The sequence below is a fragment of the Saprolegnia diclina genome (assembly GCF_000281045.1).
Source record: "Saprolegnia diclina VS20 unplaced genomic scaffold supercont1.1, whole genome shotgun sequence".
In the NCBI taxonomy this organism is placed as follows: domain Eukaryota; phylum Oomycota; class Saprolegniomycetes; order Saprolegniales; family Saprolegniaceae; genus Saprolegnia; species Saprolegnia diclina.
Window position 1 is genome coordinate 1,375,941 of NW_008246068.1, and position 25,335 is coordinate 1,401,275.

The 25,335-nt window shown below is 59.7% G+C and overlaps 13 protein-coding genes across 17 annotated transcripts; 6 read left to right on the forward strand and 7 right to left on the reverse strand.

The window, feature by feature from the left end:
* Positions 1-92: 92 nt before the first annotated feature.
* Positions 93-2,344, forward strand: SDRG_00442 (hypothetical protein). The gene is made up of 4 exons (XM_008605916.1): positions 93-709; positions 768-981; positions 1,035-1,628; positions 1,675-2,344. Exons 1-4 carry the CDS (start codon positions 470-472, stop codon positions 2,283-2,285), a joined length of 1,659 nt encoding a protein of 552 aa, XP_008604138.1. The 5' UTR covers positions 93-469; the 3' UTR covers positions 2,286-2,344.
* Positions 2,345-2,536: 192 nt separating this feature from the next.
* SDRG_00443 (hypothetical protein) lies at positions 2,537-3,920 on the reverse strand. 3 transcript variants are annotated; one of them, XM_008605917.1, is made up of 6 exons: positions 3,579-3,920; positions 3,140-3,518; positions 2,943-3,094; positions 2,846-2,890; positions 2,754-2,794; positions 2,537-2,706 (listed from the first exon to the last, which is right to left on the reverse strand). In XM_008605917.1, exons 1-6 carry the CDS (start codon positions 3,870-3,872, stop codon positions 2,574-2,576), a joined length of 1,044 nt encoding a protein of 347 aa, XP_008604139.1. In that variant the 5' UTR covers positions 3,873-3,920; the 3' UTR covers positions 2,537-2,573. The 3 variants fall into 3 exon arrangements, with proteins under 3 accessions (XP_008604139.1, XP_008604140.1, XP_008604141.1); XM_008605918.1 differs by having other exon boundaries at positions 2,537-2,794; XM_008605919.1 differs by having other exon boundaries at positions 2,537-2,794; positions 2,846-3,094.
* A 494-nt stretch (positions 3,921-4,414) lies between these two features.
* Positions 4,415-5,333, reverse strand: SDRG_00444 (hypothetical protein). The gene has a single exon (XM_008605920.1). It carries the CDS (start codon positions 5,259-5,261, stop codon positions 4,542-4,544), a length of 720 nt encoding a protein of 239 aa, XP_008604142.1. The 5' UTR covers positions 5,262-5,333; the 3' UTR covers positions 4,415-4,541.
* A 422-nt stretch (positions 5,334-5,755) lies between these two features.
* SDRG_00445 (CMGC/CDK protein kinase) lies at positions 5,756-7,376 on the reverse strand. Its single transcript, XM_008605921.1, has 9 exons — positions 7,155-7,376; positions 6,999-7,099; positions 6,870-6,951; positions 6,760-6,827; positions 6,520-6,705; positions 6,384-6,474; positions 6,207-6,338; positions 6,111-6,164; positions 5,756-6,064 (listed from the first exon to the last, which is right to left on the reverse strand). The coding sequence occupies exons 1-9, from the start codon at positions 7,335-7,337 to the stop codon at positions 5,870-5,872; spliced, it is 1,092 nt and encodes a 363-aa protein (XP_008604143.1). The 5' UTR covers positions 7,338-7,376; the 3' UTR covers positions 5,756-5,869.
* Positions 7,377-7,474: 98 nt separating this feature from the next.
* SDRG_00446 lies at positions 7,475-10,667 on the forward strand. 2 transcript variants are annotated; one of them, XM_008605922.1, is made up of 9 exons: positions 7,475-7,567; positions 7,612-7,808; positions 7,855-8,799; positions 8,840-9,276; positions 9,322-9,623; positions 9,676-9,773; positions 9,822-9,902; positions 9,950-10,236; positions 10,283-10,667. In XM_008605922.1, exons 1-9 carry the CDS (start codon positions 7,495-7,497, stop codon positions 10,524-10,526), a joined length of 2,664 nt encoding a protein of 887 aa, XP_008604144.1. In that variant the 5' UTR covers positions 7,475-7,494; the 3' UTR covers positions 10,527-10,667. The 2 variants fall into 2 exon arrangements, with proteins under 2 accessions (XP_008604144.1, XP_008604145.1); XM_008605923.1 differs by having other exon boundaries at positions 8,840-9,037; positions 9,083-9,623.
* A 231-nt stretch (positions 10,668-10,898) lies between these two features.
* SDRG_00447 (hypothetical protein) lies at positions 10,899-13,005 on the reverse strand. The gene is made up of 4 exons (XM_008605924.1): positions 11,951-13,005; positions 11,824-11,902; positions 11,592-11,772; positions 10,899-11,528 (listed from the first exon to the last, which is right to left on the reverse strand). The coding sequence occupies exons 1-4, from the start codon at positions 12,883-12,885 to the stop codon at positions 10,993-10,995; spliced, it is 1,731 nt and encodes a 576-aa protein (XP_008604146.1). The 5' UTR covers positions 12,886-13,005; the 3' UTR covers positions 10,899-10,992.
* Positions 13,006-13,722: 717 nt separating this feature from the next.
* On the forward strand, positions 13,723-14,363 carry SDRG_00448 (hypothetical protein; the record flags this gene model as incomplete). The annotated part of the gene is made up of 3 exons (XM_008605925.1): positions 13,723-14,098; positions 14,142-14,287; positions 14,331-14,363. 3 exons carry the CDS (start codon positions 13,723-13,725, stop codon positions 14,361-14,363), a joined length of 555 nt encoding a protein of 184 aa, XP_008604147.1.
* A 100-nt stretch (positions 14,364-14,463) lies between these two features.
* On the forward strand, positions 14,464-17,254 carry SDRG_00449 (hypothetical protein; the record flags this gene model as incomplete). Its single annotated transcript, XM_008605926.1, has 13 exons — positions 14,464-14,782; positions 14,829-14,932; positions 14,992-15,290; positions 15,339-15,439; positions 15,487-15,581; positions 15,634-15,977; positions 16,027-16,146; positions 16,194-16,311; positions 16,358-16,507; positions 16,557-16,700; positions 16,745-16,912; positions 16,957-17,060; positions 17,104-17,254. The coding sequence occupies 13 exons, from the start codon at positions 14,464-14,466 to the stop codon at positions 17,252-17,254; spliced, it is 2,217 nt and encodes a 738-aa protein (XP_008604148.1).
* A 15-nt stretch (positions 17,255-17,269) lies between these two features.
* On the reverse strand, positions 17,270-18,223 carry SDRG_00450 (hypothetical protein; the record flags this gene model as incomplete). The annotated part of the gene is made up of 1 exon (XM_008605927.1): positions 17,270-18,223. The coding sequence occupies one exon, from the start codon at positions 18,221-18,223 to the stop codon at positions 17,270-17,272; it is 954 nt and encodes a 317-aa protein (XP_008604149.1).
* A 361-nt stretch (positions 18,224-18,584) lies between these two features.
* SDRG_00451 (hypothetical protein) lies at positions 18,585-21,580 on the reverse strand. Its single transcript, XM_008605928.1, has 10 exons — positions 21,258-21,580; positions 21,063-21,205; positions 20,798-21,013; positions 20,646-20,756; positions 20,431-20,604; positions 20,308-20,386; positions 20,207-20,265; positions 20,073-20,162; positions 19,104-20,028; positions 18,585-19,057 (listed from the first exon to the last, which is right to left on the reverse strand). The coding sequence occupies exons 1-10, from the start codon at positions 21,514-21,516 to the stop codon at positions 18,987-18,989; spliced, it is 2,127 nt and encodes a 708-aa protein (XP_008604150.1). The 5' UTR covers positions 21,517-21,580; the 3' UTR covers positions 18,585-18,986.
* A 65-nt stretch (positions 21,581-21,645) lies between these two features.
* On the forward strand, positions 21,646-22,796 carry SDRG_00452. 2 transcript variants are annotated; one of them, XM_008605929.1, is made up of 6 exons: positions 21,646-21,913; positions 21,971-21,987; positions 22,041-22,121; positions 22,173-22,228; positions 22,274-22,398; positions 22,440-22,793. In XM_008605929.1, the coding sequence occupies exons 1-6, from the start codon at positions 21,686-21,688 to the stop codon at positions 22,737-22,739; spliced, it is 807 nt and encodes a 268-aa protein (XP_008604151.1). In that variant the 5' UTR covers positions 21,646-21,685; the 3' UTR covers positions 22,740-22,793. The 2 variants fall into 2 exon arrangements, with proteins under 2 accessions (XP_008604151.1, XP_008604152.1); XM_008605930.1 differs by having other exon boundaries at positions 21,646-22,121; positions 22,440-22,796.
* Positions 22,756-23,273, reverse strand: SDRG_00453 (hypothetical protein; the record flags this gene model as incomplete). The annotated part of the gene is made up of 2 exons (XM_008605931.1): positions 22,756-23,063; positions 23,102-23,273. 2 exons carry the CDS (start codon positions 23,271-23,273, stop codon positions 22,756-22,758), a joined length of 480 nt encoding a protein of 159 aa, XP_008604153.1.
* Positions 23,274-23,658: 385 nt separating this feature from the next.
* SDRG_00454 (hypothetical protein) lies at positions 23,659-25,287 on the forward strand. Its single transcript, XM_008605932.1, has one exon. The coding sequence runs from the start codon at positions 23,726-23,728 to the stop codon at positions 25,250-25,252; it is 1,527 nt and encodes a 508-aa protein (XP_008604154.1). The 5' UTR covers positions 23,659-23,725; the 3' UTR covers positions 25,253-25,287.
* The last annotated feature ends 48 nt before the right edge of the window (positions 25,288-25,335 follow it).

Sequence of the window (25,335 nt, forward strand, 5' to 3'; positions counted from 1 at the left end):
TGACCAGCCTCTAAACGTTATAACTGATTTATGTGACATGTAAAATATGTTATAACTTGACTCTTTGCCGCAGCGTCGCGTTACATGGGTGATCAGCTTGCCGTGAAAATTTGTGTCCCGCCCTCTGCGCGACGGACCTATACAAGCACGAGCGGGACCGAGCGCGTTAAAGCATCGAGATACCCGATCCAAGTAGGTTAAAGTCCGCTGACGCCCGAGTAAAACGCAAAGTGGCCTATCATCCAAGGCGCGCGTCTCGTCGCTCGCTGGTGGCGGAAAGGCGACGCGGTCTGGCGCCAGCCCAGCTGCTTTTGTAACACACTGCCTTGGGTGAGGTTTCTTTCGGCTCCAAAGCCGAAAATAACAAGTAGAATCCTACTTTGGCACGAAATTCGGACTTTGCAGCCTCGTGCGTCGAACAAATTGCCAATCGAACGCTGGAATCAAGCTGGCATTTTCGCATCGTCCGATGACAGAAGTGTTCCGCGCGCCGTCGTCGAGCCGCGGTGGCCTGCCGACCCGCGAGAGCGAGATGGAGATCGTCCGGCCGTCGACGCGCGACACCACCATGGACTCGCAGCGCTACAGCTTCAACCATCAGCACTCGGCGGCGAGCGAGTCGACGCGGTCCATGCGTCAAGAACTGGTCATCCCGGTCCTCCCGCTCACGCAGCCCGAGAAGTCGAGCAGCTACAAAGGCCGCATTCGCGTACGTCGTGCTGCCACGTATGCGTCCATCGACGACGACACTGAGATCTCGCATGTAGATTTGGCCCGGAACACTCTTGCTTGTTGTCATCGTGGCCGGCGCGATCGCGCTCATTGCAACACAGGCGAGCGTCGCGCGCACGGACGCCAAGCAGCGCGCCATCGACTACCAGTCGGGCGCGCTCGCCAAGCGCAGCATCGACGGCGCGAACGGCCTCGTCGACGTGGGTCCCGACGGTCAGCTCAACAACCCCGTGACGTACGCGACGCAGTGTACGTCATCGTCGAAACCCTTCCACGGCGGCTAACAACATGCCTATGTGCAGCCTGCGCGCAGCTCGACTACCAAAGCAAGAACGGGAAAATCTGGTATGTGACACCGGATGGCCAAGAGTCGCCGATCTCGATCAAGGGCACCAACTGGTTTGGCATGGAGACGGGCAACGCCGTGCCGTTTGGGCTCTGGACCAACGATCAGAACGGGACGACCGCATACGAAGTCGCCGACTTTCTGTCGCGCAACAAGTTTAACGCGGTCCGCGTGCCCGTGTGCATCACGAGCATCCTCAAGAACACGCCGCCGCGGAAAGGCCTCGTCAACGTAGCGATGAACCGCGCGATGGATTTGACCAACTACATTACGACGTTGCAATCGGTCATCAAAGCGCTGGCGTACCGCAACATTGGCGTCCTCATCTCGCTACATACGCTCACAACGACCGACTCGGGCGGCAACTGGTACGACGCCAAGCTCGGCATCTCCAAGGATGACTTCCTCGACGCCGTCGACATTCTCACCAAGAACCTCTGCTCGGCCACGTACTGGAACATCATGGGCCTCGACCTCAAGAACGAGCCGCACAAGGCGACGTGGGCCGAGTTCTCGGCGGGCTCGACCATCATTGCCGACCGCATGCACAGTACGTTGTTGATAGATTGATACATTTGTTGGACAGCGTGCTGTAGCCGGGTGCCCCAACTGGATGGGCTTTGTCGAAGGCGTCAACGGCGCGCACAAGCTCACGATCGACGGCACGGCGTTCAGCTACTTTGACTGGTGGGGCGGCGGTCTCCAGGGCGCAAAAGAAGCCCCGGCGGCGTTCAACCGGCCCAACAAACTCGTGTACGCGCCGCACTACTACAACACGGCCGTGTCGCCGCAAGACTACCTCTACGGCCCCAAGGGCGCCGAGCTCGACGACGAGACGCTCCGCATGCGCGTGCAGGTGACGAGCGAAGACATGTTTGGGTTCCTTGCGACCGCCAAGAAAGACGCGGTCGTCCTCGGCGAGTTTGCCGGCTTGTACAAGGGCGACGAAAGCCCCAAGCTCACGATTCGGCGCACGACCGACTTTTTGATCGAGGTCATGCTCAAGGAGCAGTACGCAGGTGGCTTTAGCTGGAGTTTGAACCCCGAGTCGGCGTACCAGTTCAACCCGGCGCCCGGCACGTACAGCGAAGGGCTCCTCGAGCTCGACTGGCTCACGTCCAACACGGTCTTCCTTCAAGGCATGGCCGCGATGGACAAACTGCCCGACCTCAAGCCCTGGCCGTGCATTCCCGTCAACAAAAAATAGGACCACGTTGAATTTTGACACATAAGACGACTACATACAACATATATACTATAGTACTCCGCACGGCTCCACTAGGTTGAAGGGAAGTGACTAGCAACACCAACCCTAATCCACCTTCATACCTACGATTGCGTCAACGTGAAGTGCACACGCGTACCTGTAATTGCAGAATTGCAAAATTGCAAAATGGCAAAATGGCAAAATGGCAAAATGGCAAAATGGCAAAATTGCAAAATTGCAACATTGCAGAATTGCAGATTTCAGACGCGATAAGATCATATTGGGCTGTTAAAAAACGACGAGGAAGAGGTAGATAAAGACAACGAGGATGAGGAAGATCTTGAGAATGAGCGACCGGTTGCCCGACATGGACGTAAAGTACTTGAGGAGTTCGTTGTGCCCGGCCTCGACGTTCATTTGTCTACGCATCATGACCACCTCGCCCCATACATGGCTTTCTCAACGTACGCCGTCGTCATGTCGTCATCAATGCGCTCGAGGACTTCGCCCTACTCATCCCCGCATCATCAGCACCATGCACCATGCGTTTCGGTCTCTACCTGGCTTGCAATCAACGACGACATGCGGTTGTACATGCTGCTAATCTATGGCCGCCTTGTCACGACAACAGTATACGATCGCACGGAAATCACAAACCTCGACGATCGTGGACTCGATGTGCTTGGCGTCGTTCAGTCGCGCTTGGGCCGTGTAGCGCTGCATGGACGCTTGCTGCTGTTGCTGCTGCACGTAAGCGTTCGCCGTGCTGTTCTGGTTCATGTTCGGCCGACGTCGCAGCAGCGGCACGCCTACATGTCGTGTCAGTTTGACGTGAAATTCACTTGTCCTTGTACTCTGCGCAGCCGGTAGCTCGGTCGGTGCCGCGACGGCTGCACTGTTAACGTTGCTCGAATTCTGGTTGTAGCTGGTATTCTGGTAGTTGGTCGTGTTGTGGTAGCTGTTGGCAGGACGACTGGTGCTTGCGTAGGGCAATGCAGCGCCCATGCGCGGTGGAGCTTGTACCGTTGGCGGCGATGGCGGCTTGGCGCGCAGCGTCAGTGGCGTGTTGATCTGCACGTGCGGCCCTGCGTGCGAGAAGCGCTTTCGCCGGTCGTTGATCTCCTTGATGACGTTCGCGCGGGTTTGCATCCCATCTTGAAGTTCCTTGACGCACTTGGCCATGCGTGTGTTTAGCGACGCGCAAATGACGCTAAAGTGGCGCTGCTGCTGGTTCTACACGCGACAATAGAGCTGGCATGAGTCCATGATCCGGAGGAAGTGAAGGCAGCGTACGTCGCCTTGTACCGCTTGCTGGAACTCGCTGATCTCCTTTGCAATGATGGGCAGCGACTGCTTGGTGATGTCGCAAATGCTCGAGATCTCCTTGGTCGGGTCGTCTTCGGCCGTCATGTGCTTCTTGAGCGCCAGCGTCGCGAGGCCGCGAAGCAGCATCTCCTTCTCGAGGAGCGCATCCGAGATGCGCTGCGCCACGCGGGCGTACGCCGAGAGCGGTCGGTGCTTGGCCAGCAGGATCGGCGCGTCCGTAAAGAGCTGCGTGATGCGCACGAACTCGGTCGTCCGGTCCATCGTCGTCTCGGGTCTGGCAGCAGAAAGTTGTTGCGCTGTCCGGTTAGCGTTCGGGTAATGCTTCAAGTAGCCAATCATATCGCACCACTTCATCCGTCCCGTACGCAGACTATTTTCGCGCGTACACTATATACAAAATTCGCCCGGTGCACGAAAGTGCCGATAGACCATGTATTAATGCGCGTCGTCGGCTACATAGGCTGCGAGCAAGGCATGCAATCGGCATCGCGACAGAGTGCACATGGCGGCCAGCGTCTTTCGACTGCAAGCGCAAGGTAAAACTCTATTTCACAAATGTACACTATATCATGCACGTTTCGAAGTTCGCAGGTATCACCTTCGAAAAACACTTGGTATTTGTATGGACTACGCTAGGTAGCTATCACCGAGTGATCATGCAGGATTGTGATTCTTTGTCTCGGAACTTCGTCGAAGTTCGATGCAGACAGGCGAAGATCGCAAGCGTTGAGTTTGCACTTTGGCGTCTTGCAAGGGCGCCCCTTCAACACGTATGCTGTATCCATTCGAACGAGCTCCTCGAGTACTTGAACGCTATATGTGTGGCCAAGGCCAACGTCCACATCCGCGTCAAATATTCGGCCCTTATTGTCTGTCACGACCGGAACGTTGGACTCTGTCAAAGATTCTAAGCTTGGTTTTATCTTCTCGCTACGAGTGACGGTGCAAAGACGGCGCTGCGCCGTACCGGCGGATATCGTCGCCAAAGTATTCGAGGAGCATCTCGTCGATGGGCACGGGCGGATGATGCTCCATGTGCTGCAGGTGGGGCGCGGGCGGGTACGCCATCGGCGCGTAGGAGGAAGCACTGCTTTGAAAACGAGGATCATGGTAGCTACTCGAGGTGTACGCTGCTGGGTACGCATCGTGCTGCTGCTGGGTGTACGGTGTGTACGCGAACGGCTGGTACTTGTCCTCGGCCATGGATCGGGGGTACGGCGGCAGTGTGAGCGTGTCGTCCGACGCAAGCGCGCCGTCAAAGTGCGGTCGATAGACGGCAGGCGGTGGCAGCTCGGCGTGCGTCGATGCGACAGCAATGGGCGGAATCATGGCCACGCGATACTCGGGTTCGGCCGTGTTCGGCACGGTGTGGCTCTGACTTGGGTCGAGCTGCGGCGACGGCGACGACCCGTACTCGTCGAGCCACTCGTCGGAGGTCGCTCGTTTCCGAAGCAGGCCTCGTCGTCGACGCGAGAGCTTCTCGCGGTGCTTTTGCGCATGCGTCTGTGTCTGACGCGCCGTGCGCGTGCCAATGTAGTCGGCGACCGACTTCCAAGGTCCCTGTGGGTAGAGCTGGATCGCACGGAGGTACCTCCGGTGTTCGTCCCGGGTCCACTGTCCGACGCCTTGTTGCGCTTGCTGTTGTGCCATCCTGACTCTTATCGTCGAATGCTGGCGACTGCCGAGCCATCAGCAAGCTGCGTCACAGATACAGTGCGGAAGTTTCGAACCGCGATTTGAACCTGGGTCCGACGGCACAATCGACAGAAGCAGATGGTCGACCTTTCTATCAAGACACGGGAAGCACAACTTGGCTGTGGTCCGCACGGCGATCCTAGAACACGTGTCCACAGCTTGGATGAGGATCGTCCGCGATGCATCCCGCTTGGTGCCAAGACCACCAACTCACGATCGCGATTTCAGGCGACATGTCTGCGCCGACGACGCGGCGTCACACATCTTGGGTCGCCGTTGCTGCAGACCAAGGCAGCTGCGCAGCATGTTTTTGGCGACGCCTCGTGGACGTAGACAAGGAGACGACGTCGTGTTGTAGTCTGTCGGCGAATCGCTGCAGACACGAGTAGGATGCAACGTCCTACTACTGGCACTTGGCTGTAGCGCGATGCTTGGATGACATGAGAATGCCCACCACCGACGACGACGCCGCCGTCGCCTTCAACAAATACCGCGGGCCAATCAAGCCGATCACGTGGAGCCGAGAAGGAATTGGTCCTCGAACAAAAGACGATGATGATGACTTAGCCGACCTTGCGCTTCTTCGCACTGGTACTACTGCTGCTGCGACCAAAGGCGTGGCCAAAGCGATCGTCGCCGCGGGTCGTCGCCGCGCTGCGCGGCATCTCGGGGTGCTGGGACGGAAACGTGGGCATCATGCCGGGCTCCTTCGGGAACGGCCTTTCGTTAAAGTACGGATGGGCGAGCGCCGCCGTCGCCTGAAAGCAAGCCTGAGATTGACAGCGTTGTCGAGAGGCAGAGTACCGTGAGCCGCTTCTTTGGGTCGTACGTCAAGAGCTGCGCCATGAGGTCCATGCCCTACACACGCCTCAGCACGTGCGTCGGAGGAACGACTTGTACGCTGCGCGAGAGCCTTTTGTCAAAGACGCGTTCGAGTGAGCTGTAGGATGACGCGCCGTCGATGTCAAACTTCGAAGCATGCGGCAGCGCAGAGAGGCCAGGCCAAATGCGCTCGTTGGGCCGGCCCAAAAGCTAGGTGCATCGGTGATGCCAAACACCCTCACATTAAGGGGGTACCTGGTAGATCTTTTGGACCTGGTCCAAGTCGGTGGACCCGTTCATGAGCGGTTCGTTCAAGATGAGTTCGCCAAAGATGCAGCCAATCGCCCTGATGCATGTAAGGAGGCTTTCGGAGCCAAGTACGAGGCATTACCACATGTCGATCGCAGCCGTGTACGTCTCGCAGCCAAAGAGGAGCTCGGGCGACCGGTACCAGAGCGTCACGACCTTGGGCGTCAGGTTCATCTCCATCGGGTACCCCGTTTCGCGCGCCAAGCCAAAGTCGGCGAGCTTGACGCGGCCAAACCCATCGTACAGGATGTTGGAGAGCTTGAGGTCGCTATGCAGCAACACCGTGAGCCACGACATAAGGCTTAGAGATACAATGCCGCACCGGTGGATGATGTTGAGGCTGTGAAGGTACTCGACGGCGCGAAGCAGCTCGATCAAGACGCGCTTGGCCTACGCAACTATGGCACCGTTGTGCAAATGACAAGCAACGACCTCCGACTCGGTGAACGGGTGGCGAACGTTGGTCAGCAGCGCCGAGAGGTCGTGCTCGCAGTACTCGAAGACGAGAAAGACGCTAATAGTAGGCATGCGGTCATGGCGTCGTCGGACCGCAGCGCGTACCCCGACCGCTTGCGACCCACAACGACGTCTTTGAGCTGCACGCAGTTCTCTTGGCGCAGCCGCTTGAGCAGCTTGATCTCGCGGATGGCCGTGATGGGAAACTAGAGGAGAGCGGATGCTGCATGTGAGGCGAGGACCAGCGACGAGGCGACGTACGCCATCTTGCTTCTCGTTGTGCAGGATCACGCGCTTGAGCGCCACGATTTCGCCGGTCGCCTTATCGCGCGCCCGGTAGACCGTTCCGTACGTGCCCTCGCCGATGCGGTTGAGCTTCTCGAACTCGTCGACGTCGCGGCAAGCGCCAAAGGCCTCGAAGGGCATCGGCGCACCCGGCGCCATCTTCCTGTTGGTCCACGCACCATCCGGCTGGCATCCGGATACAAAGCATTGTTCATTTGTATAGCATACAATGGGCCTGTCAACCAAAATGCAGACTATTTCAGGATTTCAGGACCTCTCGAAATGGTGTGAAGGATCGCAAAAGGATACGCTTGCGATGCGTGTAGCGACCGTCGTCGGCCTTCTCGGAACCTGGCTCGCGGTAGGCGTTGCTGCAAGGCAAGAGGCGCGTACGTGGCGCAGAGATATGCCAGCGATCTTCACGGCCATGTAGGCTGCACGCTCCAGTATGGCCAGACATCGGCCACGTGCGAGCTCGCGCACTTTGGAGGCTTTCTAGCGTCGCCAGCCGTCATCCTCGATGCCATCGTGGTCGCTGACCCCCTCCACGCATGCGCACCTCTGACCATGGCCGTGCCACCGTCGACGCTCGTGCTGGTCGCTCGCGGCGAATGTGCGTTCACAGACAAGGTCGGCTTCACCGAGGCTATGGTCCAAACCCAACATCACTGCGTAGCTACGCCACGTCGCCGCTGCCGGCAGCACGTGCATGGCCGTCATGAACCACAACGATGAAGTGTTTCCGATGGCCTCGACCGAGATTGCAAACCAGAGTGTCCTCGCGGTCGTGCTTGGCCGCTCCGACAGCGTAGCGTTGCGCACGGCCATGGCGACCAACGCGCATCTTCCAGCCTCGTTCCGCACGTCAACGCATTGGTTGCAGCAGTGCTCGTCGCGGCTTGAAGCGCTCTTGTCGACAAATGTGCCGCGCGCCGCTGCCACGACGTTCACGGCATGTGCTCGGCTGCTGGACGCCGACAATTCGGTCGACTCGGCGGTCCACGCGGCGTTCTATATTGATGCGATGACGCGCTTCGCCAGCGATGCGCATCGTGCGTGGGACGCTCTTCAGTTTGCTGCTGTGCACAGCGCTGTCGCCGTCGCCGCGGTCGCACCCAGCGCCAACCATTGGCTGGTTGCCGCCGAACAGTTGCAGCTCTGGGGCCGCCTCGACGACGCAGCAATGTACTATACGCACGCACTGGGGCTCGACTTGTCGCCGACGCAGCACACCCGCGCAGTCTGCGGCGCAGGCCTCACGGCCTTTCTGCGGGCTGAAATCGTCGAGGCCAAGGCGCTCTATGACGCCTGCGAGACCGTCGCATCGCACGCATTTCCGACGCTGTTTGCCGTGGCCGTCGACAGCTTTCGCAGTCTCTTTTCGAAAAGAGACGTCGATGCGTTGCTCGAGGTACTGCGTGGCCAAAATGCGTCGCTTTTGTGTCGCCATCAAGTGGAGAATGGGCGCGTCACATTGCAGTTTGCGTCACCGATCGTGCGCTACTACTATGAGACATGTACGCAAATGGGGGTCTTCCTCGACGAGCTGGGGGCGTTCGAAGCGTCGCTGGCACATTTCCAACGCGGCCTTGCGCTCTGTGGCAAAGCCTCTGGCCTTCACGTACGCTCGCTGTGTTTCTTCGCGTGCTCATGTGGGCTAGGTGCGGCTGGCGCTGGCGATTCCATCGGTCTTTGACTCTCTCCCCGCCATGGAGGCATACATGAAGGCGCTGTCGACCCGCGTTGACGCACTCACAAACGACGACCTAGCACCAGACGTACAGAGCGCACTGCGACCAGACGACGCGGGGTACCTCGCATGGACGATCACACCGCCAACCATGCTGCTTGGTTACCAGGTTCGTCAAGCTCTCTGGCGAGTACTGCTAGGACATTTCTTGCAGGGCTTGCCGACTGCCGATGTGCAGGCCCGCATCGTTGCCATGTACGAGCGACTGTACCCGGCAGCGCTCTCCTCTGCGACGGAGGTGGCGTCATTGCACGTTGCCACCAAGAGACGCGTGGCGTTTGTCTCGTCATGGTTTCGGTCCCACTCGGTGGGGAAGCTTCTCCGAGGCATTTTAGAGCACCTGGATCGGTTATCGATGACTAAACTACGAGTATGGACGCCAACGGTGGTTAGGGCAACGCTCGAGGTGGCGGTGTATACGTCGTCGCACTTTTTCCCGATCTCGACCACGGACACCATCACGGCGGCGATCATGGACGCCGTGGATCGTTTCGTGGTGCTGCCACACGACGCTGTGGAGGCGCTTGCCCTCTTGCGCGCCGACGCGATCGACGTGGTCGTGTTTCCAGAACTTGGTATGGACGCGTGGACGAGCTTCCTTGCCCACCACCGGTTTGGCCGCGTCCAGTGCGTCTTTTGGGGCCACCCGATCACGACGGGTTTAGTCGACAGCATCGACTACTTTCTTGGCTCGGGTGGGTTGCCCTATAAGATTTCGATCTGATCGAGTGTTGGCTCTGTTGCCAGATCTCTACTGGGACGACGACGACGACGAACAAGCAGATGCAGCCTACTACACGGAGCAGCGTGTTCGGTTCTCGAGTCTCTCGACGTACTTTTACCAGGTTGCCATTGGTCTCACAACGAGGCTCTTAACCTAAAGGATGGTCTAGCCAGAGCCAGTCGCGTTGCATGTGACAGCCCGCGATCACTTTCACTTGCCGCCTTCCAGTCACGTGTACCTATGTCCCCAAGTACGAGTCTCGGGCTACAATTGGGGTGGTCATCTCGTATGACGTAGACGCTCATGAAGCTTCACCCCGCGCTGGACGTCATTTTCAGAGACATTCTCACAAGCGACCCCAACGGGCTCGTCGTCCTTCTCTACTCGCCGCGCCAAATCGTGTGGAAGCACCGGGTCCGGGACCGACTTGCTCAATTCGCGCCAGCCGTCCACGACCGCATCCTCTTTCTCGAGACGCAACCGTACGACAAATTTCTCTCCCTCCTCGCGACCTCGGATGTGCTTCTCGACCCGTTCCCGTTTGGCGGCGGCGTCACGACCCTCGACGCCCTCGTCGTGGGACTGTACGTACCATCGACCAAGTTGCCAATTCGAGTAGCAATGATCTAGACCGGTCGTGACGTTGCCGGCCAAACAGACAGTGGTGACGCTCGCGGCGGGCTTTTGTCGCCGCCTCAACCTCTCGACGTGTATCGTGCAGGATGAAGCGGCGTTTGTGGCGACAGCGGTCGCGCTCGCATGCGACAAGGCGCTTCAAGCGAGCGTCCGCCAAGAGATTCGGGACGCCCATCGGGCTTTGTACCACGACAAGGCGGCGGTCGACGAGTGGAGTGCCTTCTTGCGCACCGTGTAGCCTACTCGTGCTAAGCAGCTTGACGGGTGTCTGCGACGGTGTGTGTTGAATCTGCAGTCGTCGGCCTTTGTCATGTCGTTCGTCATTCACTCGCCAAAACTTGGAGTGTTCCGGTAAGGGGCAATAAGAAATGACTCTTGGTTATGGGCAGGAGATACTGGCACGTCGTTGCACGTGAAGCGAAGACCGTTGATTGGACAAGGGCTCTCTGCAATCTATTTGGACGCAGGAACCTTTCACTGGTGCGGCTGTCACTGGGCTACTGGGCTCCTCGTTAGTAGGTCTTATTCAGCACACCCGGTCTACTCTACTTTGCAATGTAGCAATATGGTCCCTCATGTCGAGCTCGTTTCGTCTGAGTGTTGAGTGATACAGGGTATATGTTATAGTATTGCATTTGGGTTTCATTTTTTACAATAAACTTGTGTGGCGTGTGTCTAGTCTAGTTAGATAAGAGGAGAAGTGCTCAGACGACTTCTTCCACAAACGGGCTCTCGCGCAGCGGCGCGTCGTCCGTGTGCCGAGGCGACGAGAGGCTGTAGCGCGACCGCGCTGCCCGATCGATGGCGTCCAACAAAAACGCCTGCTCGGCCAGCGTCTGGTCCATCTTGCGAAAGCTGTCGCGGATCTCTGCGCGGGGCGTTCCGACCGGCGTCGCATTCCGCGAGTTGGCCGCCGACATGGTCGCTTTCGTGAGCGTCGCCGTCTCTTTGGCAACGCGGCGCGCCTTGACCGACATCTTCCAGAGCTCATGGGCCATCGTGTTGGAGTCCATCTTGGCGCCGTGGTCGTACGCGGTCTTGTGGCCGTTGGCGTCCGTGAAGGGCGTCGGTGACGACGCATCGTTGACAGCAGGAAACTCTTCGTCTTCGCTCGGCGACGTCAAGTTTTTCCGGCGGTTGGTGCTCGAGCGCGACTCGCCCGAGTTGGTCGACGGGTCGGTCTCGAGCGAGAAGAACGAGAGCCGGTTGTTCGAATCCCGGTACGTCGAGCAGTCGCTGACTAAGTTGGATACAAATGTCAGGAAAAGTGTCGGAAAATCGCCAGAAAAATGATAGGACGTACGGTTGGTGCCGTTGGGGGCGCGCTTGGCCGACGACGAGCACTGCGACGACGACGCCGTCGACGACCGCGCATACAGCACGCACGGCTTGCAGAACTTTTCAATGACTGCGTGGTGGTGGGTGATCTCGAGCAGCTCCGTGCCGTAGATGGGCCGCAGCACCATGCATTTTTTGCACATAACCTACCCCTTGCCACATGAGAATTTCGATACCTGGGCGAAGAATGAACATACCTCGCCGCACGCCCGGCAGTGGTGGCGGGCGCGAAAGAGCCCGAACGAGTGGTGGCATGCATAGCACTCCTTGCGCTCACTACAAACTTTAATCAGAAGTGAACCCCAGAATAAGAAATAGATTTACCTGTCCGGAACCCACTGCACACGATCGCAGAGCGGCCGGCGCGAGATGCGATAGGACTCGAGGTGGATCGAGAGCTGGTGCATAGAGTTGAGGAGGTTGGTCGAGAAGGCTTCGACGGCCCGCGACGGGAAGCTGAGGCTGCCTTGCGGATCAATGACGCCGATCGTGGTCATGCGCGTGCCGTTGGTCGGCGACGTCTGGAAGAAGACAGCGACTTGGATGTGGGCGCGGACGAGGTCGAACGGCTTCTCGAGGAGCGGGCAGTTGGGCACGTCGACCGAGTTGCAGAGGATGTAGAAGAGCTGGTTGCCATCGCTGTCCATGGTCGCCCCCGTGGTCTTTAGCACGCACGTGTCGCGGCGGCTCGCGGAGCGCACCGGCGTGTTCCACGCCATCCAGCAGAGGCTCGAGAAGCGGCAGAAGCGCAACGGGTCTTCTTCGTCGCTGTGCTTGAGCACGTGCAGCATGACGCCGTCGACAAACATGCTTGGGAAGTAGATCTGGCCCCAGCGCCGGAGCGAGTCCGTGTCGTCGGCGTACATGAGCTCCATCATCTCGAGCGGACCGCCCTCAATGTCGGTGCGGCACGTAAACTTGATCTCGCTGGACCCGCCTTTGGTCGTCTTCTTCTTCATGCGCACCACCGAGTCCTCGCGCTCGTAGACCGAGTAGCCCTGCGCGTCGACCTCGTGCCGGAACGGCCGCGGCAGGTGTGGGTGGCTGTGCGACCGGTGGCGCGACTCGGTGCTTTCGCGCTCGACGTACAGATTGGCGAGCGCGACGTCCAGGTGGCGCGACGCTTCGGCTTCGTACATGGCGGTTTGGCTGGCCGAGAGCCGACCTTTGCTGGAGCTGCTCTCAAAGTAGCTCGACCGCAGCGGAAACGGTGACCCAAGCGGAAGGCCGCCGGCCATCATAAAGTCGCTCCCCACCATGAGATGCGACGAGTCCGAGTGAGGCGAAGAAGCGTGAATTGTTGGCGTCGGCTCCGCGTCAAATCGCCAAGTGCACTTTGCCGTTCATGACCATTGCATCCTGCTCTTCCCGAGATCCGCCTGTCGCCAGGTGGCAAATGCCAGCTGGATTCATCACCACATCACACGTCCGCGCCGCCATCGACGCACAACACACTCACGCCCGTATGCTTCTCGATGGGTGTCTCCATTCGAGCAACGGCGACGACAGCACCATGCACCTCGTGCTCGGTACTACTCGCATGCAGCGCTGGATACCCCCCGGCCTGCTCCTGCTGCGCCGATTTCCCACCTCGATAATCTATTTTTCACAGTGTAGTCGCCCGAGCTTGAAGTTGCTGGACGTGCGCAATATTTGGGCTCCCACTGTGAACAGTAGCCGCAGCATTGCATACAAAGAGCAAGTGCGGGGCCGTTCGTTGAAGGCGTAGAAGAACGGCGTCGAGTACAGCCACCGGCCCACAGTAGTAAAATACTTATTTAAGAGGGCGCTGAAAAGCACCCAATGCGCAGCGCTGTTACTCACATCGCGTCGCCACGCGGCTGCATCGCCGGCGCGCCACTTTGAAGCGCGTTGCCGTCGCCCAGAGGCGCCACGATGCCAGGACGCCAAGGCTGTCGGTTCCAATAGTGGCGGTCGCTGAATCTGGTCGACGTAACCCGTGTACGCACCGTCCCTTTCTGCTGCTATTCTGATACCTCGAATGTGTGGTCAGCAAATGCGTCGGACAAGGGGACGTGGACTGGCTAGCAGCTGCTCTCTACGGCATCAAATCGCATTCATTTTGGATTCACAGGATGAGATCGGTGGCGGTCGACAGCGTCGTTTTGTCCGAACGCCAAGACTTGACGGAAGCCGTCTTTGAGCTCTTGCAGGACCAATGGCCGATACATGCCGAGACGCGCCGTCGCAGCCTCTCGCCATCGCCCAACGAAGAGCGCGTGCTGCTTCTCACGTCGACTTGTGATACTGGTTTGGACCATGGCGTGGTGGCACACGCCCAGTTGAAGTGGCCGCAACCACACGTGTGTCTCGTGGTGTCGGTGGTTGTGCATCGCGCGCACCGCCGCCAGCATGTGGGCGAGACACTCATGGCGGCCGTCGACGCGCGTATTCGCGCTAGCAACCGAACCAACGGCCCCGTGACCACATACGTCTGGACCGCCGATCAAGGTAAGGTGCCCTACTATTGTGTGTCCACCGTGACGTAATGCAGAGGCATTCTTTGAACGTGTCGGGTACCGAACCTGCGCACCGTTCGACGGTCGCCATCGCGCGGTCGCCAGGCTCGACCAAGTGCAACAGCATAATCTGTCCAGCCTCCTCCAGCGGCGCAGCGCCGCCGACGACAACAGTCGCCTGGTATCGAACGCGCACGCACGCAGGAAGCTCAACCGCTCTCTAGGACGTCACGTGGCTGAGCAAGACTTTGGTGTAGCGATCTTCGCGCAAGATACCGGCCTGTGATTCGCTGAAAATGAGCCAATGAAACAAATCGACAGAAAGATTTACGACGTTCAAAGGTCATTTTAACTGCCATGCAGCGGCGCAAGAGCAGCAAGCGCAGCGCGCCCGCGGCCATGGCCTACTCGTTGGAGGAGGCGACGTGCAAGGGCCCGATCACATGGGCGGATCCCGTTCTCGCCGTGCTTCTGGCGACGACGCTGGGCGTGTATGGCGCGACCTTGTATCCGAGCGTCGCGGGCGGTGATAGCGGGGAGCTGCTGGCCGAAGCGTGCCACTTGGGCGTGGCCCATCCCCCTGGGTACCCGCTCTACAGCATGTTGAACCATGTCGTGATGCAGTTGCTGCCTGGTGGCCCGTCCAAGGCCTGGCGTGCCAACGCCTTCTCCGCGGGTACTTGTTGAGGCATGCTTCTTCAACCCAACTGACCCACCCATAGCGTGCGACGGCCTGTGTGCGATATACATCTACTGGTCGACGCTGCTTTGGCTTCCGCGGTACTACGATGTATGGATGGTGCGCTGCGCGGGTGCAACTGCGGCGGTACCAAGCCTCTCGTGATGACCTACGATTCCATCTGCGCACTGGGTGCAAATTTGTAGATCGGCTTTGCGCTCAGCCCGCTTGTCTGGACGTACGCAGTTGGCGCCGAGGTTTTTTCGCTCAACAATGCGTTCGCTGGCGCGCTTCTCTACGTCCTCCTTCGCTTTGCAACAGTGTCATCGCCGTGGCCACTCGCCTACGTTGGCGCCATTCTCTGCGGCCTCGCGCTCACCAACCAGCACACGATCGTGCTCTTTGAGCTGCCGCTGATTCCGTGGGTTCTGTGGACACTGCGCGCGACGCTGAGCCTGCGACGACTCGGGCTCCTTTGTCTTTGCTTTCTCGTCGGCCTCGCCCCGTACGCCCCAATGACACTCTCTCGTCACCCGCTCGATTCTGGGTGTAGGTATGTGTACTTGCCGTTGACGTCCTTTCTGCAGCCGCAGCCCGGGTCGTGGGGCGACGTCACTTCCTTCAGCGGCTTTGTCCACCACCTTCGGCGGGGCGGTACATGTGCATGAATAGGCCAACATGGTCGACATCCATGGTCGTAGACTATGGCACGTTCCGCCTTTTCTCGACCGAGAAGGAGACCGAAGGACTCTACGAACGCCTCGTGCTCTACTTTGCCGACCTCGTCCAGCGCGAGGTACACCGTTGCTGCTCTACGTTCTTAGTTTGCACATGCGACATGCACACAGGGCAGCTATGTCGTGGCGCCGTTGGCCGTCGTTGGCTGCGTCGCGTCGCTCCGCCACGCGGCTGGGCCGGTCGTGCTCGCCATGTACCTCGTGTACATACTTGGTTTCCACGCGCTCGCGAATCTCCCGCTCACCGAAGGACTTCTCTACGGCGTGCACATGCGCTTTTGGCAGCAGCCCAACGTCCTGGCGTTCACGTATGCGGGCGTCGGACTCGGCACTCTCTTGCAGGCCCTGCCGACGCGGCCGACGTGGCGGCTTGCGATTGGTGCAACGTGCGCCGTGGGCGCGGGGGTCGGGCAATACCTTCGCTGGCACGACCTCTGCGACCAAAGCAGCGCTTCGTACGACACGATCCAAAACGTCAAGTTGATATATTGATGGACCGTCTAGGTACATTGCGCAGTACGCCAAGGCGCTTCTGGCCCCGCTCCCAAAGAATGCACTCGTACTGATCAACTACGACTTGCAGTGGACGTCGATGCGGTACCTTACACGCTGCGAAGGCTACCGGTACAGTGCAACGATTTCCTGTATCCAGAGACAGAAACTCGATTTAGACCGGACCTCACGATCATCAACCTCTCGATGATGACGTATGCGTGGTTTGGCACCAAGCACACACAGTACCCGGAGCTAATTTTTCCTGGCTCACACCTCGTGCCGGCGTCGGCCTCGGTACCTCTACCTTCTTGAATCCGAATGACGAAGCTACTGTCACCAGCAAAATGGCGGGTTCAGCTTGTTGCAACTGCTCAACGCCAACGCCAAGCGCTATCGCAAGGCCGGCATCTACCTCGGCGGCCAGCTCAACTACAAGGATACCGACCTCTTGCGCGCGTACACGTTCGTACCGCACGGCCTCCTCGACAAGGTAATTTGCATGGCTTCATCTCGGACGTCAATGCATAACAAACCGGCAGCTGCACAAGTCGTCGCAACCCGTGTACCGCCGCCTCGAGACGTGGCATGCGCAAATGACCGCGACGCTCCGTGTCGTCCATCGCCACCTGCCGTCGCTGCCACCGCCGTCCCGCTACAACGACGAGACGTGGGAGTGGACCATCGTACGTCGACTAACTAAAGCTGTCGACTCAGTGGAGCGCGTTAGGCGCGCGACTACCACATGAAGAAGCTTTCGCTAGCGACCTTTCTCTTGGACGAGACGATCAAGGCCAATGGCTCCATCGCTTGGCTCGCCGAGGCGGCCAAGCCCATGGAGCATTCGCTCCTCTTTGAGCCAAAGCAGTTCTGGACCGACGACCTCCTCAAGAACCTCGTAATAACGTCTTCATGGCGGCGGGACCCACGTCAAAGGTGTAGGGTCTCGCCTACGCCTACATCGTCAAGTCCCCAGAGACGTTTCCGGCCGAGGCGACGGACGTGCTCTTGCCGCACGTTGGTGCAAGCGTGTCGGATGCAACCAAGTACGCTTCTGCCTCTGAGGGTAGAGCTCGAGTGAACGTGTAGTTGGAAGGACCGCGCGAGTGCGCGCATGTTGGAAGTATGGCACATGTGGCTGCAGCTGCCGTCGGCCAAGCGCGATCCAGGCTACGCGGCCATTCAAGGCATTGTCGGTCAGTTCCTCCCGTCGTCAGCTGGGCACACGCCATCAACATAAGCGAGCGAGCGACCTTTATTGATAGAGCTTGATGAGTTCGTCCGAGACGGCCGACGGCGTGAGGACACCGAGGTCCGTAAAGAGGAGCGAGATGTAGTGGGGCGGCGTGTAGTCGCAGGACGGGCTACCGACCGTGAGGTTGGCCTGCGCCGTCGTCTTGGGCCGGCACGCGCACGCCGGGAGGTTGCTCATGTCGTCCTTGCGGCTGTGGGGAAAGTCGCTCTGGTTGAGCGGGTAGAGACGCGCAAACTTGTAGCTCTCGGCCGCCACGTAAAACGGCTTCTTCATCGCATGCGCGATCATGGCGGCCGAGAAGGTCCCGATCTTGTTGACAATGCCGCCGTTCTCGACGACGCCTTCGGCGCCGACAATCACCATGTCGACCTTCTCCATGTAGTAGCCCATGGCGGCGTCGACGATGACGGTCGTGGGGATGCCCGCCTTGGAGAGCACCTCGGCCGTCTTGTAGCCGGCGCCGTTCGGGCGGCCTTCGGTCACGAGCACCGAAAAGTGCTTGGTCTTGGCGGCCTGGAGGAGGAGACCGGTCACGACGCGCGACGCGCCGTGCGTCAGCACCTGCATGCCGTCGCGCACAAAGTTGTGGCCAAGGTCGGCGATGCGCTTCCGGCTCAAAAGCGACGTCTCGGCAAAGAGCTTGCCGCGGTCGATGAGCTGGCTCTTGCACTGGTCAAAGTCGTCAAACTCGAGGAAGCAGCGCGTGACGTAGCGCAGGAAGAGCTGGCACACGGCCGTGACAGAGATGGACGAGAGCGCCTGCGTCGGCGCCGGCCCGTCGGCGGCCGCCTTGAGCTGCGCCGCCGCTTCCGTGAGCGCGCTCTCGATCTCCATCATCGTGCTCGCGCTCGAGCGCTGGACGACGCCCGTGAGCGCCTTGATGACGGCCACCGCGATCGCCGAGTCGGGGTCCTGGAGGTACGCCAAGAAGTCGTCGACCACCTTGGTGCTCATGGCGACTGTGCGGAAATTGCAACTGGCCACAAGACCAATAATCGAATATGTCGTACCCCGGGGTACGCATTTCAAAACCAGTGCAAATTACACGATTTAATATTCTGTTTCAAGCCTTTCCCGATTCACGACCCAGAAGGCAGTGCGAGAAGACCGACACGGGTCCTAGGTCCTACACGCTCATAGAGAGAGAGCCATCGTATACACCCACGTTCTATTACACGATCCAATCAGCACCATCGTGACCGATCGACAAACAGTGTATGGACCCAACCGCTGGATGCAACAGAAACGCTGAACGACGAGGAGGCAACGAGGAGGCCCAAGCCTACACCAAAGTATACACCACGATCACTCTGTCTACAAACTACAAGACGAGTCCTCAGGCGAGGCGCGCAGCCGAATCGGCCCCAGTAACCTTACGGCATCGCCCTGCGATCTGGGCCAAGGACTACATTTGCCCTTGGACTCGGACTGCGGCGCTCGACCCGAGAATCTCGCAAGCGCGCAATTTACTGCAGTGGTTTCTACGGGAAAGGATGCCAAAATTGTTGACGTTTCTGCATGGCACTGGCCCTTTCGTCGACCCGACTGCGAAATTCCGTTTTCCCCGAAGCAAGATCATCGGTGAGGAGTTGAGCGCTGCTCTTCAAGGAAGAGAACGGGTGGCTTTTGTCGGTGGCCACACGCAAGGATACAGACGATATACGAATCTTAACGCGGCGAATGCACCAAAGCTGTTGCGTCAGCGCTGCTGTGCTTGCTATTGCACGTCGGCTTCACTAAATGCGAGCGACGTGAGGCAGTCGGGCGACGCCAAGTGTTCGAGGGCCGCTACACAATCCATATACATCCATGCCAAAGCTTGAAAGATTGATACCTTCGTACGACGCGAGGTAGTAGCCGTTCTGGCCAATGCGCTTCTCGGGGTCGCAGAGAACGTTGAGGGCTTGGAGCAAGACGACGGGGTGTGCGAGGCGGCTCTGGACGATCACGTACATAAATACGGGCAAAAAGTCGTCCCCGCTCAAAACATCAGCGCCATCGTGCTCTTCCTGGTACACAATGTGCACGAGCATCGCGGCCTCGACGAGCCTCCGGTGCTTATCGAGCGGCAGCGTCATCGCGTCGATGTCCCGGAGCGTCTCGATCGGCCGCGCCCACGAGCTCACGCTAAGACGGTGCAGCGGGATCCCGAAAAAGCTCTGCGGTTTGGCGCGAAGTGCGTTCATGTGGCCTACAATCACGCGCTCGCGGTCGGCGACAGACGACTGGAGGCGCGAGAGGAGCGGCGTGAGCACCGGAATGCACACCATCTCTTCGACTTCGTGTCGAATGGCGTCCGATATCCACTCGTTCAGCACATCGTCGTCGTCGGGCGGCGACGGAAGAAGCGCCTTCATGTCGTGGAAGCGGTGGTCGAGCATGTACGACTGGACGTTGTCGAGACAGTCGCCAAGATCCTCGAGCGACTCGATGGCCATCTTCTTGAGGACTTTGCCTTCGGGCGTCGTGCCGTCGTTGAGGACGTGGAAGGCGTAGACACGAAGCACGCGCGTCCACGGGAGCGTCGTCTTGCTGCTGAGCGTCGACGGCGACGGGAGGTTGAGAAATGACTGCAGCATCTGCAGCGCCGTCGCCCGGTCGCTCGTGAGAGGCGACGGCGTCACGAGCGACGCGACCAGCCGCAAATAGGCTTCGAGCAGCGGCTGGCGCTGCGACGCAAGACGCCAATCTTCCTTCTTGGCGACCGCGTGCCGAGTTGGAAAGGGAAAGGCGCTCACGCGCGCCGAGAGCGGGCTCAGCTACGAGACATGATAGAGATGAGACAACTTGACGGGCAGCGTACCTTGCGGTGGAGCTTGTGGAGCTCACGGAACCGCTTGCGCGTGACAACGACGACGCCCGTCTCGAGGTCGTTGGTGCGAATCTCATACTCCTACGTACAGAGTGAGCGTCGAGTGCGGGCAACGACGAGCTTGCCGTGTGCTGTCCGACGAGCATTGTCTTGATGATGCGGATCGAGAGCGCTTGGCGAAGGCCTACGCAGCGTCAAGCAGTGGTCGTTGCGTCGCCGGTGGTACCTTTGGCCTTGAGCACAAGCCCGTTCCACTCATGGTCGGTGATCGTCTCGGCGTTCATGTTGACCGACGTGTCCATGAGCTACATCCATACTTACTACATGGTGCTTGTAGGAGGTCGTGTACCATTTTCGAAGGCTGCATCTTGCGCAGGATGAGCGACCGCAGCGTCTCGAGCTCTTGGCTGCTAATGAGTCCGTTGCGGTAGAGAACGCTCGCCTTGGAGAGGCAGTCGAGGACGCGGTGCGGTTCGCGGGTGCGAATTCGGTCTTCCGCGCCGACAATATCGAGTTTGCTTCGCTGCACACACATTACAGTGTATTTCTGACGCCACGAGGTACCTTGATGATTGTGAGCTGGCTAAACAGTGTATCGGTGCGCGATTTCGGGCGCGTCTTCTTCTGCCGCAGCACCTCGGGGTTCGCGTTTGGATCCACAAACGCCATTCGCGCCTAAGACAAAGTACATACAGGCGCACTACGTACGCGGCTACCTCGGGACCGTCGGTCGGCGGCGGCTTGGCCTCGTCGTCGTCGCTCATGACGCGAACAAACTCCTTGCCGTAGATCGTCCCGTCGTCTTCGGCGATCGTCGACGGGAGTGGGAGCAGCGACCGCGACGAGGCCATGTCAAAGTCGTCGATGCTCTCGCGGCCCGCGTCCTCGACGTCCGTGTCGACGTCGCCCTCGGCGTCGAGGTAGCCCGGTACCTGCTTCGTATATGAGCTCAGTGCGAATATGGCGACGGAAACAACGCACACGGAGAAAGTCATCGGGGATCGGGTGCTTGGGGGTGTACTGGAGGTGCTTTGGCGGCTCGTAGAAGCTCAGTCGCTTGGACGCTTCTTCCTCTTCTTCCTCCATGCGCAGTACGGTCGTGATCGCGTCGTCGATGACATACTCTAAAGCATCCGATCATCATGATGGGTGGCAAGACGATGCACTGTATGGTACCATGCGCCTCGAGGATCGTCCGCAGCGAATCTTCCTCCCAGGATGGGAAGATGGACGTCAGCATGGCCAGGCAGCGCGCGATGATGGCCTCGCGCGACTCGGTCGATGATCCGCTCATCGACTCGGTTCGCTTGCGCGTGGCCGACTTGATATGGTCGCTCGACGAGCGCATCCACGGCGGCAGCAGAAGCTTGGCCTTCGCCTTGGCTTCCTCGGCCTTGCTCATCATGCGTCTTGCCTCGCCGGGGCGGAAGGCCATGCTAAGGAGCGACTCGATTTGGTCGATGGCCAATTCGGGCGCAGACTCGCTCTGCAGGTTGCCGACTGACGATAAAAAGACGGTAAAATGAAACGTTTCCGGAAAAATGCCGTAAAACACGCTGCGTGAGCCAGTTTGAGCCATTTGCAAGGAGCCTCTACGACTGGCCATGACGACGGAAGAAGCGATCGTCCGCGCCCGCATCGCAGCGCTCAAGAACGTCATCGCCGCCCGCGAAGGCGGCGCCGCAATGGTGCGCGCCGTGCCCAAGTACACTCGGCCGAGCGCCTACCCGCGGCCAGCATACGCGCCGTACCAGCCGCGCCGGCCGTTGCCAAAGTCCCGCAACTTGACGTGGAAGGCGCCGGACGCGTCGCCGCCTGCTCCAGCGGTCCATGTGCGATCGATTCGTGATCCTTGTTGCGACGATGTCTCATGATGGCATCTGGCCTAGGCGGTGGCTCCGTTGCCGTACTGCCTCCCTCTTGCCGCGACGGCGTGCCCGACATCATCGCTCTGTGTAGGTCGCCGAGCCAGAATTACAACACGTCCAACAGCACCGCGCCAGCTGCCGTCAAGCCGCGAAGCGCATTCACCGTTTCGCCGTACGCGCCTCCAAGGTCGTCGCGGTGTGCGAATGCGTGTCTTCCTTGTAGGTCGCCAGCCTCGGCGACCACGCGCACCGAGTACTGCCGCTACTACACTCGCTTTGGTACGATTCCGCTTGCGCTACCTCGTTGCGACGATGTGCCATTAGGCGTCTGCAACAAGCAGAACGCATGCCCGTTCATCCACGACAGCCGCAAGGTGGCCGTGTGCCGCAAGTTTCTTCGCGGCGAATGCGACGATGCGGCGTGCACGCTGTCACATGTCCGCGACCAGGTAGATCGCATCTCGTCCTTGCTGGCGCTCACGCGACGTAGAACAAGATGCCAGTGTGTACACGCTTCCTAAAGGGGGTGTGCACACGGGAGGACTGCCCATTCCGGCACGTCAACGTCAGCCGTGACGCTGCGATCTGCGATGCGTTTGTGCGGGGCTACTGCCCCGACGGCGCCGACTGCCGCATGAAGCACGAGCTGCCAAAGAGCAGCAAGTCGTTTGGCGGCGAGGCGCTGGTTGGCCACGTCGCGCCGGCATCGCCCGTCGATGCCGCGCCGACGACCGAACCAGCGCTCTCGATCCGGCCCACGATTCGGTTCCAGCCGCGGGTAGCGCCGTGAGGAGCATCTACGAGTTCTAGTCTTTTTGTGTTAATGCATGCTGCGGTTTTGCCACGTTTCGATTACTGTGTTCGCGCGACTGGACCCGCTTGGCCGTCGCCGTCAGCGCGCGCTGCAAGCTCGTTGCGTCGACGCCGCGCCCGATCGTATTGATCAGCAGCCGCGTCCGCGCTTTGCCCGCGCCCGACTTGGAGGGCTCGACCACGAGCTTGACCTTTTGCCGCGTCATTGGCACTGACCTGGCCGTAGGCTTGGCGTCGGATTTGCGCTGGAGCTTGGCTCGGACACGGTCGGCCATGCTGGGCTCTGGGGCACTCGGGCCCTCTACACATCGGTAAGCGAGGCCTCTGGATGCGTCGCACCTGTCTCGGGCGGCAGGAGACGTGTGTTTGGACGCTCTGGTACGGAGGTAGTGTGGGCATGGGCGGCAGTGGTAGCATCGTCATCGGCGTCCTCATGCGTTGACGATGCTAGCAGAGCCGTCGGCTCGTCGCGCTCGAGGATGCGCTGGCGCCGGCGGCCTTGGTATGCCATGCGGAACTGGGATTGCAATACTGTGAGAAAAATATAAATCATTTATTTATACAATATATCAAATACAAGAGACGTACTCCGCCTGCTTCTTTCCCCCGCAGGCTGCTGTAGCGAGCCTCTCACGTAGGTACACGACCGTCTCTGCACACAAGAATACCGTCTCGTACAAGGACGCACGTACCTCGCGCGAGGTGCGCGCCGTGTGTCGAATGGTCGTACTCCACCCACGACTGTGTTCAAGTTGAAGTGTCTGTGTGCACGCCACCTAAGGCTGGGTCTGCAGGTGACGTCGACCCATAGTTGGGTGTTTTTCAAATACGCCATGTATCGGATTCGATATGGAATTCCAGAGGTATGTATCTCGACCAATGATTGGACCTTTGGCCAACCACTGGCCAGCAGTCTTATTGGAGTCGGCCTCAAACTTCAAGAAGCACCCGCGCCCGCCCAAGATGGAGTTCAAGAAGCTGCCCTTGAAGCACTTCCCGACGGCGACCAAGCAGTCGTCGCCGGAGAAGACGTACTGGACCAAGCTCCGTGCGCCGACGGAGCTGCCGCAGGTCGCGGCAGTCACCTGCATTGATGCGAGCCCGGTCGCGCCCTTTGACTTTGCGGCCGCGACCTCGACGCGCGTCCAGCTCTACGGCACGAGTAACAACGACGTCAAGAAGACGTTTTCGCGCTTCCATGACGTCGTGTACTCGGCGTCTTTTCGCAGCGACGGAAAGCTCCTCGTGACGGGCAATGCCAACAGCCAAGTCGCGGTCCTCGACGTTGGCTCGCGCACGGTGCTGCGTAACCTCAACGGCCACAAGGGCGCCGTCCGCGCGGCCAAGTTCTCGAACGACAACGTGCACATCTTCTCGGCCTCGGATGACAAGACGTGCCGGCTCTGGGACCTCGCGACCGGGTCGCCCGTCGCGGTCTACGGCGAACACACGGATTACGTCCGCGTCTGCGCGCCGCACCCGACGTCAACCAACGTCTGGGCGTCGGCGTCGTACGATCACACGGTCAAGCTCTGGGACACGCGCAGCGCGAACCCCAAGTCGACGCTGTCGATGGACCACGGGTCGCCGGTCGAGGCGTGCGTCATGCTGCCGGGCGGCAACCTCCTCATCTCGGCGGGCTCGAACGAAATCAAGGTCTGGGACCTCCTCACGGGCGGGAAGCTTTTGCATTCGTTTTCTTCGCATCAGAAGACGATCACGTGCTTGGCGCTCGACGGCCAGAAGACTCGCCTTCTCTCCGGCTCGCTCGACGGCCATGTCAAGATCTACGACCTCGCATCGTACGAGGTTGTGCACGGCTTCAAGTACAAGCAGGGTGTGCTCTCACTGGCCATGACGCCGTCCAACTCGCACCTCGCGGTCGGTACGGCCGACGGCGTCCTCACGGTCCGCAAGCGCATGGTCACAGAGGCCAACGCGATCAAGCTCGACGAAGAAGTCCCGGCGCCCCGCGGCGGCTCGTACAAGTATTTCCTGCGCGGGTCGCAGGCCAAGCCCACGGACGCTGACCACGTCGTGACCGCGCGCCGCAACGTCCGCTGCGCGCCGTACGAGAAGGCGCTGCGTGCGTTCGACTACCGCAAGGCGCTGGACGACGCGCTCGACACGCGCGACCCGACGGTCGTTGCAAGCATGCTCGAGGAGCTCCGGCTTCGGTCGGGCTGGCACAAGGCGCTGACGTACCGCACGGAAGAGACGCTGGAGCCGCTCCTCTCGTTCTGCAACCGGTATGTGACCGACCCCAAGTACGCGCCGCTGCTCATTCGCGTCTGCACGTACCTCATCGAGCTCTACAGCCCGTTGCTGGGCACCAACCAGTCGAGCGTCGTGCTCGAAGGCCTCTTCTTCAAGCTCCAGGCCAAGATCAAGGAGGAGTTGGCGACGCAGGCCTCGATCCTCAGCGTCATGGGCATGGTCGAGTCGGTCATGACAGCACAGACGACGACGACGGCGACGACGGACGCGTAAACCTCCCATATTATATAGTACTACGACCCCTCTCTCGCCGTGTCTTCCGTCACATCGCAAGGCAAGATGCTCGTCTGGTCCGT